Here is a 17,257-nt window from a genome sequence, read left to right on the forward strand (position 1 = left end):
TGAGTGGAATAAGCTAGCCTGCAGACTGATTGTAATCTTGTGAACATTGAGCCCTCATTGTTACCTCCAAAGACTTCTTCCCCCCAGATCTTATGGAGGGAGAACAGGACATGGCCACAGCCAGGAAGATGAGCCTCAACCAGGTTAGACAGCTTATTTCCCCACACAATTTGCAGAGATTCTCAGCTATGTATGGGCAAGGACATTTTCTGGGCCACTAATGAACAGGCATGTGGTGTTGGGCCTTCTCATCTGTTCCTCCCCCACACCCACGTGTTCACCCACAAAATTCCTCAGAGCATGGTCTGTTTGTCCCTCCTAGATTTCTGAAAGAATGTGGTGTGTGTGTGTTTCTCTGAACCAGTGGTGGGATCCAAAAATTTTAGTAACAGGTTCCCATGGTGGTGGGATTCAAACTGTAGTGCCAATGGGGCTGGGCGGGGCACGATGGGGGCATGGCTGGGCATTCTAGGGGTGGGGCATTCCTCGGTTGGGCTGTGGCAAGGACGCAGCCACTGTGCTGGTCCTTGGGCGGGAAAAAAATGCACGCAGGCGCAGGCTGCCACGCGTGCCGGTGCACCTCCTGCTAGACTGCTTCAAGTTCTGCACACTACTGCTGAGAGGAGGGGCGTAACTAAGGCAAAAATCACGTGGCAAAACCACCAATTAGTAACCCCCTCTCGGCACACACAAATAATTAATAACCTACTCTCGGGAACCTGTGAGAACCTGCTGGATCCCACCTCTGCGCTGAACATTACCTTTTTGTTGCAATCTTTCAGGACCCTCAACTGGGTCACCTCATCAAGGCCACAGGAGGAGGGAGAACAGTTGGGGAGCTCCTATTCCAGCTCTGAACAGCCTCTGAGCACTCTCAGCTTTCAGAGGAAATCCCTCTAGCTCAACATGAACACAATCCACAAGCAGCATGTGTACCTGCTGGGAATATTGCTTTTCTAATGTCTAATCGCAATTTTTCTGTTTTACAGTTAAGAACCTTCACAGGCGCGTCAGATGGCTGGAGAGGCACCAAAGGGAGCAGAGGATACTCCAGGGAGCTCTGATTGCAATGGAGCAGAGGTTGTATGCCATGAAGCAGTGGATGGAAAGGATGGGAAATTTATAGCGTTTTGTTGTTTCAATAGTAGTTTGTAAATAGTTATTATAAGTATTTTCTCTGCTCTCTGTTAATAGTTGTAATGTTCTTTTATTTTGTAACTTTTCAGTTAAATTAGTTCACAGTTAAATTAGTTAACAGTGTAACACTATTTTTTTAAAATTCAAAGCATTGTGCCCTTTGGTTCCTGGGTCAACAATTTTAACCTGCACACCACAGCAAGGCAGAAACATCCACAAACACACCCATTATTTCAAACCATAAACAAACATTAGAGTAGTAAGTGGAAACAGCAACTTCAACATCTCAACAAAACAGCTTAAGGATGCTGTAAATAGTCTAATGGGTTTGGGTGGGGGAGTTGGATCCTGACTTCTCAAAGGTCCATTTGCTTCCTCTCTTTTCTGACTTGTTTCCCCCTGTCTGTAGTTGGGGCGAGGTTCACAGAGTGAGGTTTTCATTTTTCTCAGACAAGTTAACACCTTGTGGTTTCCTGGTTGCCATATCTGGGATGTTCCAAGGGACACTGGAGATGGAGGGTTCAAAAGGGGCATGGATAAGAGAGGACTGTGAAGGTAGAACATGTGTGGGGTGTTGTTGCCCTGTGGAATTGGGGAAATGTTCTGAGGCACATCTGGGCAAGGGGCTTCAGATAGGACATTGGCACGAAATGTCTGTTGTGGGGGCCCTGCCTGCGTCTTCTTTAGCTGGTGGGATTGGGGGGGGGCACGTAGTGAGGGAGATAGGAGGTTGGTTGTCCAGAAGACACCTTGAGTGAAAATAAGGCATCCTGAGGACATCTTGGGGAAAAAGCTGTGCGGAGCGCCTTCCTAAGACTTTTTTTTTTTTTTTGCATCCTCAGGATGTCTTATTCGGACTGTGCGGAATAGACCAGTGATACTCTAGTACACTGGCAGCCATATTTACAATCAAAGATCTTAACTATGTTACAACTTGCAGTCAAGAGATCAACAGAGCCGAAGAAAGTCAATTTTCATAGCTAAAAATATACAACGTAACATTGGTGATAATAGATGTATTGATCAATAATCCAAAAAGTTTCTGAAGCCCAAACACAGGTCATTGTGAGATCTTTACTGGGAAGTGGCAATAAACATGTACTTTAGCACCATGTATGATAGTTTTAGTGCACTGGCTTAAATCAAGGCATGGTTTGCCTTTGGATTACTGCAACTGTTCACCTCTCTCATTGTCCTCTCTGAAAGTATCTTTAAAACACAATTTAGCCTCATATGAATCTTTGGCATTCCCTTCACATAGTTGATCATTTTAGTATCCCAACTACCCCTCCAAAATACATTTCGTTTTATTTTTTAAAGTTCTATTTGATTCTGTACTGAGCTAAATATGACTTTATAGCTGTAAATTGAAGAGTTTTGTTGTAGTATAAAAGTAGTACAATGGATATTGTGAATACTTTACTGGGCACATTTTTTGACTCAACCAGTATTATGAAGTTACAGGCATTTAAAAATGTGACTGAAGACTCTCCCTCCCTTTCTCCCTGCCAGGGTAGGTGGACCACAACCAGATTATGGGGTCCCTTCCCCTCTCCCCCTTCCTCCCCCCCCCAGGTGGGTGGGTCATGACCAGATGATGATGCACCTTCCTCTCTCCCCCTCCTGCCCCTTTCCCCCAGGGTGGGTAGGTCATGACCAGATGACGAGGCACCTTCCTCTCTCCCCCTCCTGCCCCTTCCCCCCAGGGTGAGTGGGTCATGACCAGATGACAGGGCCCCTTCCCCTCTCCCTCTCCTGCCCCTTCCCTCCAGGGTGGGTGGCCCACCCCCAGATAGAATAGTCTGGACCACATTTCAAAAAGCACCATTCAATCATGTAAGACAATCACATCGTCTAGTTCAACTCATCATAAAAATAAAAACGATCTGCCTCTTTCTAACCAATGAGTAAAAAAGTGTTTTTTAAAAAATAATGTATAATAATAATAAACTGTGATCTTTATTAAAGTTTATTTTTTTTAAAAAAAACCTACAATCCTATGCTTTTATTGAGATACTGGAATATGTAATCAGTTAATTAAGCAGTTAAAGAGTGGGACAGTGAATCGATTAGAAGATGTTTATCTGTCTGACAGCTGTAGTTTAAAGCTAGGGTTGAATTATGGAGGTATGGTAATGTTGGCCTTGGTCTTATCAAACGTCACAGATCTGCTGATTAAAGACCACTATCCATTTTAGTTCATAAAATACCTCCGTCTCACATAAACTTTCTGTGGGAGTCATTTTTAAAAATTATTTTAGAAATGTATGTTCCACCTTTCCTTCCAAATAAGGTCCCCATGTTTATGTTACTACATCACAAAATGGCAACAAGTCAAAAGACAACAAAGGAAATGTAACTGCTGGAAATGTAAAGCAGTGGATGGCTTTTTGATCATATGTGCTGGTTATGTAGAAAAGTTAACAAATTCAGAAAGAACGATAAAAATCTTAAAAGTTAAATTTACTGTGGACGTTAAGACATCGCTGCTAAGCATAATACCAAAGAGACTCTCAAGAACCTTGAAAGAATTCTTTGGATACTTGACAACATGGCCATAGGGGTCTGCAACCTGCAGCTCTGCAGATGTTCATGTTGGAATAAGCGACTTCTGCATGCCTGGACACTGGGGGGTGCTGTATATCTCACTCTGTGATGTTGCCTCTCTTGTTTGCCCTCCTTGTCTGGGCCAGGAGACCGCCCACTAACTTCCTTTCTTCCCCATGCTAGCTTCACTTCTGCTCTAGCCTTTGACCCGAGCGCATGGTCAATGGCAGCCTGCTCAGTGGGGCCTTTGCCACTGCAGCATCCTCTCACATCCACACACGTGATGGCGCGTTAGTTGTGCCCACTTGTTGTAGGGAAAGTAATCTCTTTAGATAGGGTTCTTTCTATCTACCTTTTCTTGGAACAAAGTTGTGAACTGAAGATGCTTGAATAAATGTAAGTTTTACCTTTTACATTTATGTCTCTGGAGAACTTTCTATAAACTGCAGTCACACACACTACTGGGCATATCCATGACTCTAAACGAAATCTAACAGTTCATGGACTACAAATCCCATCAGCTCCTGCCAGCATGGCCAATCTGACAAAGGGAGCTTTAAGTCTCAAAAACTTATACACCAAAAATCTTGTTGGTTTCTAATGTGGTAATGAACTTGAATCTAGCTGTTCCATAGCAAACCAACATAGCAGCCCACTGAAACTATCTTCTATAATATTGTTTTTTGTAGCACCAGACTTCAAACAAGCTGCTGCTGATTTACCTTAATGAAATGGTAGAATTATATTAGATTGCCTGGTACTTTGAAACCAGCAGGACAAAAAGAAGACACAGAGAAAGAAAATGACATTCATTTACAAACTTCCCTCCCCCCCTTACCTCCCATGAGGAAGAGAAGTCCTGCCACATACTGCATAAGGCCTCGATCCCAGCAGCACCCCAGCACCCCAATAATCCATCCAAAGAGGATGATGGCTACAGCCATGCCCATGAAACCAGCTGTCATTCTGCGCAAGTCTGTAAAGAGAGAGAGAGACAGAAGAGGATGCATGTTCAGTGTCAGCGTATACATTCCCATTTGCATGGCATATCAGCAACCTGCAGCACGGAAAATTCGTGTATGTGATATTTCGCTATTCACACACTGATTTATGGCTATTGATTCTAAAGATTAAGAACTACACAATCTGACTAGGTGTTCTCTCAAGTTTCCAGTTACAAGGAGATCTTCATCAGAAGGGGAAAATTAAAAGGGCAGCTGTTTCTCAACAACAACAACAACAAAAAGGCCAATTTGATTGATTCTATAAATAGTAACTATTTTACTGAAGTTAAGCTCCATCTCCAAACTTTTTAACATGGCAACACGCCCTTCACAGTGCTGGGCAGGGAGCTGCAGACATGACCCAAAGTCCAAGACTAAGCATATTTTCTTCTTTATTTAGTAATATTGTGAATTTTAATCCATATGGATACTTCACTTGTTGGAAAGTAAGGTGGCATGGTATAGCCCAATTTCATCAGATCTTGTACGCTCAAAGCCTCATCCAAGGTGGGGGTGGGGGGCTGAATCTGACTTTCGGAGCTGTGTGCTGCCATGCCAGTGTATTTACCCTTCCCAGGGCACTTACCTCAGCGGATGGGGTGATCTTGCTGGCATGCAGCTGCCGCTCCCCAGCACTGAAACACCACGCTGAATGCCATGCCACTGTCCTGGGGCCTCTGCTGCCTCCACCAGCATAGTGGGAGCAGGCCGGGGTCATGGGCAGGGGAAGAGCTAACTTCAGTCGTCTCTCTCCCAGCCTTTGCTGGCATTTCACTGGTGCTACGCCAGTTTGGACTTAAGCCAGCCCTTTGCGGCTCTTGGAGGTTTCTTGGCTGTAAGGAGTCTTTTGTGCTTTTCAAGCCTCCCCATGCCACCAGGAAGCCTCTTTGGGAGTGACAGGGCAATGCCACATCGATGTCACAGCCTGCTGTCTCCAGTGTGGATGGGGTTGTAAGTAGGGTCTGTACTTGGATAGGGGACTGCCAAGGAAGACTCGGAAGAGGAAGGCAATGGCAAACCACCCTTGCCTTGAAAGCCTCCTCCTGGGTCTGCCATAAGTCAGTTGTGATTTGACAACAAATACGTATGTACCTCTTTTTTCAAAAAGGGAGAACAAAAGGAAAGAGGAACTTCTGAATGCCAAGAACAAAGGGTGCAGTGTGCCAGAAATTTGTTTAAAAAATAGTAGAAATATTAAAAAATACCAAAAATTGTATGCGTATAATTCAAAAACTTGTGAAATATAATGGAAAATATTATTATTATAATTTCAAAAGGACAAGATTGTACCATAATATGTCCACAAATTAAAAATGGCAATAAATAGGAACACTATCAAAAGGTTTTCAAGCTAAAAATAGAAAATAATTTCAATGCAGATATAAGTTTACAAACTGGAGAAGAACATGCAACAAGGGAATGGGCCGGCAAATTAAATCTAATAAAATCAGTCAGTCAATAAACAAAAGACAGGATGCCTGCTATGTTCCTGTTTCAATATATGAGTCTTCATCAGTCACGAACAACATTGCACTGGTTTATTTAGAAGCCAGAAAATCAAAACCAAATTCACAGTTTGTGTTGTGGTATAACTTCAAAAGACAAACATTATGGTTTCTACCCCAAAATCAATCTGTGTGAGTTTTGTAGATGCATGAATTAGAATGCAGCTGTGGAGACCTTCCTGCTACTCTACGCCTTTTTATCACTGTATGGCAGATTTTCACACCGTTTGCCTTTTGGGGTGCTCAGGACCGAATAGCCTTTCTGGTAGTGTGTAATGATGTCAGGCTTAAAAATGGCACTGGAGAACTGAGACAGGTTCAAATAAATTACAAGGAAAATTTATTGAACAAACGATGTTGGAATTATGAAGAAATCAGCAGATGGAAATCAGGCGGAAATAGGCTATGCATATTCTGAGATTTCTATCACATGCATGGGATTTTATCAAGTTTTCTAGGTTTCTTAGATGTCATATTTCATATGAAGGTGCAGTTTTATCTTGAGTTACTTTTAGTAACTGACTTATGGATTCAAAAAGACCCTGGGTTCTAATAGGCTGGTACCCTTTCTCTCACTGTTAGACATCCACTCTACAGAAATTTCCCTTGTGAGTAACTTAAGCAAATCATTAATACACCTGACAGGGAATCTACCGATGAGTAAAATGCCCTTTCTAACTGGCATAGGAATTCTTCTTCTATCTCTCAGAAGATATATTCCTCTCACACTTAATTTATGGTCACTGTGGAATGTCTCTCTCACTTTTCCACCTCTGCGTTGACCAATAAATAAACTTCCAGTTTGTCTGTCTGTGTATATCTGCTCGTGGCATGTGCTGACACACACCATATTTCAGATCAGAAACTCTTCTCTGACTGAAATCCTCTCAGGGTAGATTTTCACACCCAGCTAAGGGACTTGATTTTCACATGCAGGAATCCAGATTCAAAAGGTTTCCAATCTTTTCCCTCTCGGAAATATACCGTCTCCCTCTGTTAGTCAGTTGGTTGCTCCACCAATCAGAGCACAGCTTGGCTTATCCAATCAGAGTGCAGTTCAGTTCCTATGAGGATTTTCCCCTTGCACTCCATTGACTGCCCTTTGTTTTTGGCTGCCCTTCTAAACCTTATTAATCTGTGCAGTTCTGTCACAGCAGCATTTTAAATCCCATAATAAGATCAGTTGAAACCACTAAAACATTTGTAAAAACAGGAATTAAAACAAGGGACAGGGAGGAAAGATCATTAAGGGAACGACAAGTGAACCAAAAATTCTTTCCTGCTGGCAGATGAGCATGATACAAGAGGACAGATTAATAACCTGGGGGGAAGCAGTTCCACAATTTTTGGTGCCTCAAAATCGAGTCTCCTTTATCGCACACAATATTAGAAATAAACATGGTCTCAGCAAAGAGAAGGTCAGCCACTTTTGAGAGACAGAATGGCTGCACGCTTGCAAAAATCCAGTGGATAGCCGTCTCAGTCTATAATAAATCCCCGCCCTCCCAAATATCTTTTTAAAAAGCCAATCAAAATAACACAACATATTGCACAGGTTTTCAAATTCTCCAGAACTCTTCATCAAGCTGGATATTAGAAGCAGAAGAATGAAGGTAGAGAAAAAAACCTGCTTTTCCCACGGTCATGGGATTAAAGTCTGTTTGTTTGCAGCCTGTAGGATGACTGCAGGATACTTATTGGTCTTCTGTAACAGTAAACACAGGTATGGTTGATTGGAGCACTTGGCAAGTTGAGAATAAGAAGACTCAAAAATGAAACAATCCACTTGAGTAGGTAATAAAATGGGCAAACCACCTTTGCTTCTCACTTGTCTTGAAAACCCCTTGCTGGGTTTGCAATAAATTGGTTGTGACTTGATGGCACCTACATATTCACTAAGTCAAGAGTCAATAGAAGCTAAATTACCTCACAAGATTCCCCAGACTCTTTCAGTGTTTATCTTTTTGGGAGTCTACATTCTACATTCTACTTGGGGCAAGGTGCACTGCTGAGATCCTGTGTTCCCACTCCAATATTTTCAGTACTTAAAAACACCTTTTATGTTTTTTCTCTATCAGCATGTTGGTGCAGTTTCAGCTGAGACCATATACTGTGAGTCAAAATGGAGTAGGGGGCAGGGCAGCAGTATGGAGGTCAATGCAGAGGATCTGTATGACCTTCAACCCTATGCAGAAAGGGGTTTGAAGCTATTTACAATATGAAATCTGTATTATCAGGAAGACATTCATTTGGCTGCTGGAAACAGAAAAAATAGCTAGAGGCTAATGATTTGCTGGCATCTTTCAGGGAAAAAACCAGAGGAGGCAAACTGACCAATATCACCAACAAAGCCAAGTTCAGATGATAAACACTGCGACATGTTGGGGGCGGAGCAGGATTGCAGGTCCAGCCACCACATGTTCAGCCAGTGCTCTATGCAGAGCCCAAAAACGTACATGTAGCCAAACAAACTGACATCAGGATCAGAGTAATTAATAATAAACATGCATAATTTGGGTGTTTGTTAAACTTCAGGTCTGCTGATGTGATTCTGCTCCTCTCTGTCTTTAAATTCACTATACCCTGCTCTGCAACTGAAGAGGGCTTAGATTATACCCAGACAGAGGCATAGCACACAGGCAGCCTGAGGGGGCAGAGGGCAGAAGCCAGCACGATTTTACTGTTCAGACAACCCTGCCAGAAACCTTTGAAGAACAGTCATAAGAAGGATTGGGCAAAAAGAACCAGTGCCATCAATAATCACACACAAGAGTCATTGCATTTTAGGATGTAGCAGTGATGGTAACTACATTATTGGCACCCCCGGTGGTTTGTCCCAAATCAGTAGTGGGGCCAAATTACAGTGGCTTGCAGGGAAAGTATGACTGTGCACCAGGCAGGATAAGTTCTGTGGAAATGGAAACTGGGCAGAACATAGTCTTGGGGCTCTTGTCCTACACACCCCACAGAGGCATAGCAAGGGGGAAACGCGCCTGGTGCACTGGTGCATCCTCTGCCCCATCCCGCCCTGGAACGCCTCTGCCCTGGAATGCCCCACCACGCCCCAACAGGGGCGCGTGCCCGGTGCATCATGCCCCCTGGATCTATGCCTCTGCCAGAAGCCGCCATTTTTAAAGACTTCCCACAGATGTCTTTTTTGTGCTGTGAGGAATGGACCATAGATTTTACTGATTTTTTTTTAAAAAACTTCAAATAAACAAACCCATAATTTGAGAATGATTCTCATACCATGTTGTTTGTGTTTCCAAAAATAGCTCATTAATTTTAAAAAACCAGGAAAACTGAAGTTTGCTGAAATTGGCAGGAACAGCTGAGTTGATTCATGTAGTTTATTTACTGAAAAGATGCCCTGGCACAATGCACACAGAGGAAACGTCATAGGGCAAGTTCAGGAAATGGCCGGTGCAACAGAAAATTCAAGCGTCCAAAAATGGTAGGCGCCAGTGAAAATGAATGTGAGAGCCTTACTGGGCAGAAGAAATAATTCGCCTCCTGAGCTCTACACAGCAAAAAATCTCTTGAGGATGTTTTGGGGGGAAAGCTGTGCAGTGTTCCCCACAAAAACACTTATTTTCATATCTTGGAGACATTATGTTTGTATTGTGCAGAAAGGGCCATTGTTGTGACAGCTTCTTTTCTCCACTTCTCCACTTTGCCCCTTGAACAAGCTGCCCTCAGATATACAAAATCTATTACAGAGAGATACAAGCAACATTCAGATTGTCAGTCGTGTAAACTGATACCTTTCTATCCAAAGTTCCATGTTTGTAAAGAAGAAACCAAAACTTATAGTGCAATCCACAATGGGTGGGTGGGGGGTGCGGAAGGGCTGTGGAGCCAGAATGTCTCTGTTGCTGGCATCATGGTCAGTCCATGCAGTGTAGGTGGCACTTGTGTTGCCATGGGGGCAACTGACGCTAGTGGCATGAAGCCACACAGTTCTGTGTCACCTGGGTACCTCCACTCCTCCACTACAGGAGCCGACACCGAGGGGAGTGTTTTCAGAGGTGGAGCCAACTTTAGTCAGTTTCCTGAGGTCTTTTAGCCCAGGAACACTCCCTTTTTTATTATTATTATTATTTCGATTTGATAAACCGCCGAAGGGCTCAGGGCGTTGTACAACAAAACAAAGCAAAAAGCCAGGCATTGCCCATTGGATTACAATGGTGACTTTCCAGCCTTTGCTGAGTTCTTTGTTTTTCCCTTCTTTACCACACCTTTGGAGGCAGCACAGCTACACCTTCCCCAGTTGCCCTTGCCTGCATGGACTACCTATGTTCAATTTAAGGCCATCATCTATCTTCCTTCTACTGAGGATACAATTTACCAAGGGCAGTACTGTGAAAGAGGAATCATACACTAGACGTTTAAACATTTGTCTGATGCTATCTGCCAGGCATTTTCCCCATTACAACCTGCACAGAAATGGCAGTGCTAAGTCTATGCAGAGTGATTCTTCCAATTGGGAAATTATTATGTGCGCCGCAGCACATTGCTGAATCAGCATCCTACAGCTATTTAAGAAGAAGGAGGTCAGATAAAAGAAGCCTGCCTCTGCTAACATTGCCTTGGAGCTGGAAGAACTCCTGCGGGTGATCTAGCCCAACAAGTCTCAGTCCCCATACAGCTTGATCAGCGCTTCTCATTTTCAATTGAAGACAGCCATTTGGGGGGGCAACCAAAGCAAGGAAAACAGGGCACTGCCCCCAAAGGAATGCAGGTGTAGAGCAAGTCTGTGGAATAGTCCTGCCATTCACATGGCGGTTTTCGTATGAGAAGAGAAAGTGAATGGCTCTTTCAGTTCATCTTACTTTTGCACAGGGTATGTCAAACTCCCAAATTATGGACAACAAAAAGCAGTGACAGAGCCTATAATTTAGAAACACGTCACCTGTGGTCACTAGAGAAGCAAAATGGCTGCCTAGAGTTTCCATGGTAATAGAAACAGCAAAAGAGAAAAGCAAAAATGTAGACTCAAAGGAGGCCTGGAGAGAACAAGGAGGGGATGAGCCAAAGAGATGATATGAAGGCTTACACAGCTGTCCAACAGGGTGGAAACTACAAAGGCATACCCAGCAAATGTGGAAGGTTTAATAAAGGTAGCTGAAATGTCAGGTATGGATAAAGTGTAAGTGTTTAGGTGCAGTTTGAACCACACAAACTTCATTGTCCTTCAACAGACACACACAAAAAAAGCTTCTGCCCCAAGAAATTTGTGGAGAAAAGACACAGAAAGGCAAAAACATAGTACTGAGAAATGAACATGAGTACACAAGAACTCCATTACATGGCAATTATTTCTTTGTTTAACTTCTCCCCCAATGGTTAACAAAATGATATAACATCATTTTCAATCAGAATTCAGATCTGGCCATGGCATGGAAACTGTCTTGGTCATCTTGATAGATGATCTATACAAGTGGAACAACAGGATGAGTGCTGTGCTCTTGTTGGTCCTCTCCACAGACTGCTTGCCATTAAAGAAACATGGCCCACTTTAGTGCATTTTTGGAAAGGAGACATACATACATCCCTTACTTTCAGCGTGTTTGCACCTATCAATCGGACGCAATTGAAACAGTCAACCATGGGTTATACTATTGTCCTTTCTATAGGGAGGTTCAGTCTCTACACATACTTGTGATCATAAAATATTTTCCAGGCAGACCTGGTGACTTTTATGTTTTCCTCCTCCTTTCTGATTGTTCTAATAAAAGCACTTTTAATGCTTTCTTACAGCACGGAAAAACTGTCCACAGAGGGCAGGTCTACCCTATGTTTCTCAATGGTCTTCTGAATGACTAAGATTCTCGTATTTGTGTCTATGTAGCTATGGAGATAGCTCATTGATTTTTTTTTAAAAAAATAGGAAAACTGTATATTGGTAGAATTGGCAGTACAAGCTGAGTACAGCGAAGTACTTTTGGGGCTGAAAAGGGACCCAGAAAAGGGACCCTATCTGCACCTTCAGCAGATAGCAGCAGGGAGAATCCCTTCAGCTGCACACAAAATGTGTGGCACAAGCTGAGGGTGAAACTGACCAGAGAGCAAAATGATTAGACTGGGAAAAGCCTTTTCCCCTCTGATGCCTTTGCTGTCCGGAACACACACCAGAAGCTGCCTCTCTTTAAGACGTCCCCCAGACATCTTGTCTTGGGCGTGTGGAGTGAAAGGAAGCGGTCACCTCTTTTTAGGTCATCCCACAGACATTTTTTGTGCTGTGCAGCATGGACCTTTGTCCTATTGAAATCTGCCTGCTATGTGACTCTGAAATTTTATTATTGGTCCAAAAGAGCTTGCAATTAAAAAGCTGATGTGTTTGGGATATAGCCAATGAAGGGGGAAGGTGCAGAAGAAAATAAACAGGCAAATATTCAAAAGTGATGTTCTTGATGTGTCCTTCTTTTCCGGGTGTGTCCTCCCACCAGAATATTATGCTGGACCGACCTGAAAATAATCTTATGAAGCATTCAGAACAGTAATTTTGATGAATGGGCTGCAAAGGAAGAAGCTGAAGATGGAAATGTGACCTCTCCCTGTTATTACCAGGTTTGGCTCAAACCACCCGCAGACTTTAAGCATTTTCAATGTTATGTTTTCTCTTTTTGTGTGTGTGTGTGAAAGACTGTATTTTAATAAGGCAGATAGCCCACAGGAGGGGAAATGAGGGGGAAAAACATAGAAAGATATTTACAGCAGGAAGAAAGTGATCTTTTTTAAATGTTGAAGTTTACTCTTCTATTAACATTTAAATTGAAAGGCTTGGCTTCCAAGCTCCATGTGAGAAATCTGCATTTAAATCGATGCCATTGAAAAGTGAGAGGAAATGTATAGCAACATCCAAGCCATCTACATTTGCTTTGAAAAGGATGTGTCCTATAAATGATTGAAGTTTTTGTTCATAAAAGTGAGATGAAATGAGAAGTATATTAAAATTTTTGTGATCTCGCTGTGGTAATGAAGTAAATTTCTGTACTCATGTGAGTTGTGGAATATAACTATTCCTTATTGCGCCTCCATTCAGACCAACGACTGAAAGCAAGAATAAAGAACAGTTCAGAGGGTGGAGTTTTCCTCATAATCAGGTGCCAGTTAACTCTTTATTGTCAATTTTACTGCTAAAAACAGTGTAGAATAATGTTTAAGAAAGGGAGAGACAGAAGATCAATTCATTGCCAAGGTCTCAAGTGTTGATATTTGAAGATGAGATTATCCCGGGAATGCCCTTTAAGGAAGTAACACTGGGCGATTCCGCACACTAGTAAAATAGGTTTGACACAGTTCCCTGAGAAGGGTACTAACCTAGGTCGAAGCCATTGTTGTTCTCCACTGCAACCAGCTTGATCCCAGCTCGGAGGGCGGAATCATCCTGTGCCTCTTTGCCGCTCTGTTCCGATTGGCTACTGTTCTACGGCCATGTTCTGTCTATCCCCACACACGTTATAAAAAAAACTGCCACAGGAATGGAGGGACGAAGGTGGCGTTTTTTGATTGGCCAGCTGTACACATGCCCGAAACACTCAGCTGTGATTGGCTGAATGGGGGACTCCTGGCACCAGAGATTCCGCACTTTACTGGAATTGAGCTGAATTCGAGCGTGGTTCCCTGAAAAAGTAGTAGTTCCCAACTGGAGTCGGAAATTTGACTGTTACACGGGGCGAAGCTGGTACAAAACCATGTCGATCCCAGTGGTTGTGCGGAGCACTTAGGTCGAACGCAGCTCGAACTTAGGTCGATAACCCAAGTGTGGAATCGACCACTGTGTGTTAAACTATACTCTGTTCCAGATAAAGATGATAGTAGATTATATATTCCTCCGCCACAGAACAAGGCATGCTGGACTTTCTTTGCTGTAGAATGCTTGCTCTGGGTCCTAGTGCCAACCTAGCCCTTCTCCCCCATCTGTTGAAAGTTTAAAAACACAACAGTTTGGCATAAATACTCTTGTATCAAAGTACCATGTTCAGTAATAAACAAAATAATGGTTTTGACAAAGGCAGTGCATAAAAATGAATGATAATTCTCATATTTGTTCAGGATTATATTCTAATGCAGAAGCATACAATTTTCTGCACCTCAATTGACCAAACTATCTTTATCTGGAAAAGAGTATAAAACTGAATTTAAGAGTGCTGTCATACTCATGGCAATATTATACATCAAGAACATCAGCAAAGCACTTCTAGATCAGGTCAACAGTAGATCAGAATGGCTAACCAAGATATCCTGGAATGTACACACGCACCAGCAAAGGGGCCAATCTCTAATGCTGTACTGCCCCCTCCCTCAAGTAACTAACATTCAGAAGTACACGGCCTTTGAAAATGAACATTGTGTTTTAGCTAGGCCTTAGGGATGCCAGGTACCCCTAGCATCCGGTGGGGGTTTTAACTGGCGCAAAATTAGGCCTAGGTCTTGACACTATCAGGGTATTGATGTAACTTCTGGAAGTGACTTCATCACATTGGCAACAATACAGCATTTGGGTTAAAAAAAAGAACAGTTTTTACCATAGAGTTCTGCCCAAATAATAGAGCATCTCCCATGTGATGTGATGTTGTTGCTTCCGGAAGTAACATCAGTGCCTCAATGGCGTCAAGACCTAGGCCTCATGTTCCAATTGTTTCTTCACAATAACCCCCCCCCCCCCCACCTTGGCTACCCAAAACTGAGAGGTTGAAACACAAAGCTGTCTTTTGAGAATGAAGAAGCACTTGAGTTAACAGTATGTGTCTCCTAACGTTTGCCTGCTTCCGGTCTCAGGCAACTTTCTGCCTGGCTGTACACACGCCCCATCTGCCATTTCCTCACTAGCATGACAGGCTTCAATTGTTTACATTTTCTCCTATTCTATGGCAATGGCTGAGTGCCTCTCTATCCTCCTATTCCAGTGGTGGTGAACCTATGGCACTCCAGATGTTCATGGACTACAATTCCCATCAGCCCCTGCCATCATGGCCAATTGGCCATGCTGGCAGGGGATTATGGGAATTGTAGTCCATGAACATCTGGAGTGCCAAAGGTTCGCCACCACGGTATTCTATGGCAATGGGAGAGTGCGTGCTTCCCATGACACACCTGTATTTTCTCAGCACTCTGCCTTGGAATATCCTTAGACATTTTTCATTCTGAACAGTGAAACTGTCTCCTATGAAAACCATACAGGGTTAACAAAAGGCCACCTGTGTGTGGCATTTGTTCTAATTCCACCACACAATGGGATTCATCTGCGCTGGAAAATCCCCCCCGGGGACTCCACATATTAATAGTCATTTCCTTTCCCCTGGCCCTGCTGTCTGATTTTTCAGTGTAATTGTTATGAGGAAAAAAATGAAGGATACATACACTTTGTCACCAAGCACTGAATTACCCTCAACCCAGAGGGCTGTGGATGCCATTTCAGGAAATAGATCCAGGGGAATGGGATGCCCCAAGGGAGCTAGTAATGGACTCTGGTGTCTTCTACCTCTAGGTCAGGGATTAGAATGTAGGCCAGATTGAATGCTGAGAGCTGAGGGCAATGCATGCTCCACAAGCTTTACCTCTGGGATTACTGCAGAGCTCTTAATTTAAAGAGCCTAAACCAGATTTAGGCAGACTCTGAAGGGAGGTATTGCACAGAGAATAGAACGAGATGGTACAAGAGAGACAAAACAAATAAAATGGAGGACAGGAATGGAGGAGAGGAGAATGTGTGAGTTGCTTTGGGTTCCAACTGGAAAGAAACGTGGGGTGTAAATAGGATTGCTAGCCTCCAGATGAGGTCTGGCGATCTCATGGAGTTAGAGCTGATCTCTAAGCAATAGAGATAATAGAATAATAAAGTTGGAAGAGACCCAAAGGGCCATCAAGTCCAACCCGTTGCAATGCAGGAACACATGTTCAAAGCACTCCTGTCAGATGGCCATCCAGCCTCTCTTTAAAAATCACCAAAGGAGACTCTGCCAAACTCCGAGGTAGTGCATTCCATTGTCGATCAATTACCCTGGAGCAGTGATGCATTTAGAGTGGGGCAAGCCAGGGTGGAAGCCCTGGGCACTACTTGCCTTGGTGTCCAGGCTGCCCTTTTGTAAAGCAGAATACTGCTGCCACTCAGAGGGCTGTTCTACCCAAGGTAGACCTGGCCACTGCAGAGGCCAGGTCTGCCAGTTCTTCTCAATGGCTGGTAGAACAACCCTCCTGAGAACTGGCTTTGAAAAGGATGGGTAGCCTTGGCCTCCAAGGAGGCCAGATCTATCATTCTTAACAGTGAGTAGGCCAATTCTCCAGAGAGCTAGTCTGAAGTCAGGATTACCTATTTTTGTTAATGGCAAATAGACCAGCTCTCCAGAGAGCTGGTTAACCACAGTTGAAAGGGATAGGTAGACATGGCTGTTGGAGAGTTGGTCTTCCAAGATGGAGAAGATCTGTCGGAATGTGGGGGTAGCAATTTCAGTGCTAAGTGGGTGCCATTTACTGTAGATACACCCCCGCTCTAGAGAAAATGGCTGCTTTGGAGGGTGTACTCTATGGCATTATACTCTATTGAGGTCCCCAGGCTCCATCCCAGTATTTCCCAATCCAGAGCTGGCAACTCTGATTAACATTCTTTTGTCGTAGGCTTTGTTCCAGCATGTGTCACCTAGGCCACACACATACTTATAGACCCATTCACACTATTAGACAGAAACTCCACATCATGTACCACAGGCACATCAAAACAAGAATTGAAAAGCAAAGTTACTAACAGACTCTTGCTACTAGAACACGGCCATACAGCCCGGAAACCACCCAATAGCCCTGTGATTCCAGCCATGAAAGCCTTTGACAATATATCCAGGGGTGTCAAACTTGCAGCCCTCCAGATGTTCATGAACTACAGTTCCCATCAGTCCCTCCCAACATGAGCATTGGCTATACTGGCTATACTGGCAAGGGCTGATAAGAATTGTAGTTCATGAACATCTGGAAGGCCGCAAGTTTGACACCTGGAGTTTGACTCTTGAAAGCTTATGCTGGAATGAATGACTCCCGAAAGCTGGAATGAGTATTGCTAGTCTGTCA

General features: G+C 43.4%; 1 protein-coding gene across 1 annotated transcript in view; it reads right to left on the reverse strand.

The window, feature by feature from the left end:
* The window catches only part of TMEM178B (transmembrane protein 178B), a 330,240-nt gene that overhangs the window by 34,637 nt on the left and 278,346 nt on the right, over positions 1-17,257 (reverse strand). The window contains exon 3 of the mRNA XM_048500198.1: positions 4,523-4,660. Within this exon, the coding sequence (XP_048356155.1) occupies positions 4,523-4,660 (138 nt within the window). The remainder of the gene's footprint in view (positions 1-4,522; positions 4,661-17,257) is intronic.

Source organism: Sphaerodactylus townsendi, linkage group LG06 (genome assembly GCF_021028975.2).
Source record: "Sphaerodactylus townsendi isolate TG3544 linkage group LG06, MPM_Stown_v2.3, whole genome shotgun sequence".
Taxonomy (NCBI): Eukaryota; Metazoa; Chordata; class Lepidosauria; order Squamata; family Sphaerodactylidae; genus Sphaerodactylus; species Sphaerodactylus townsendi.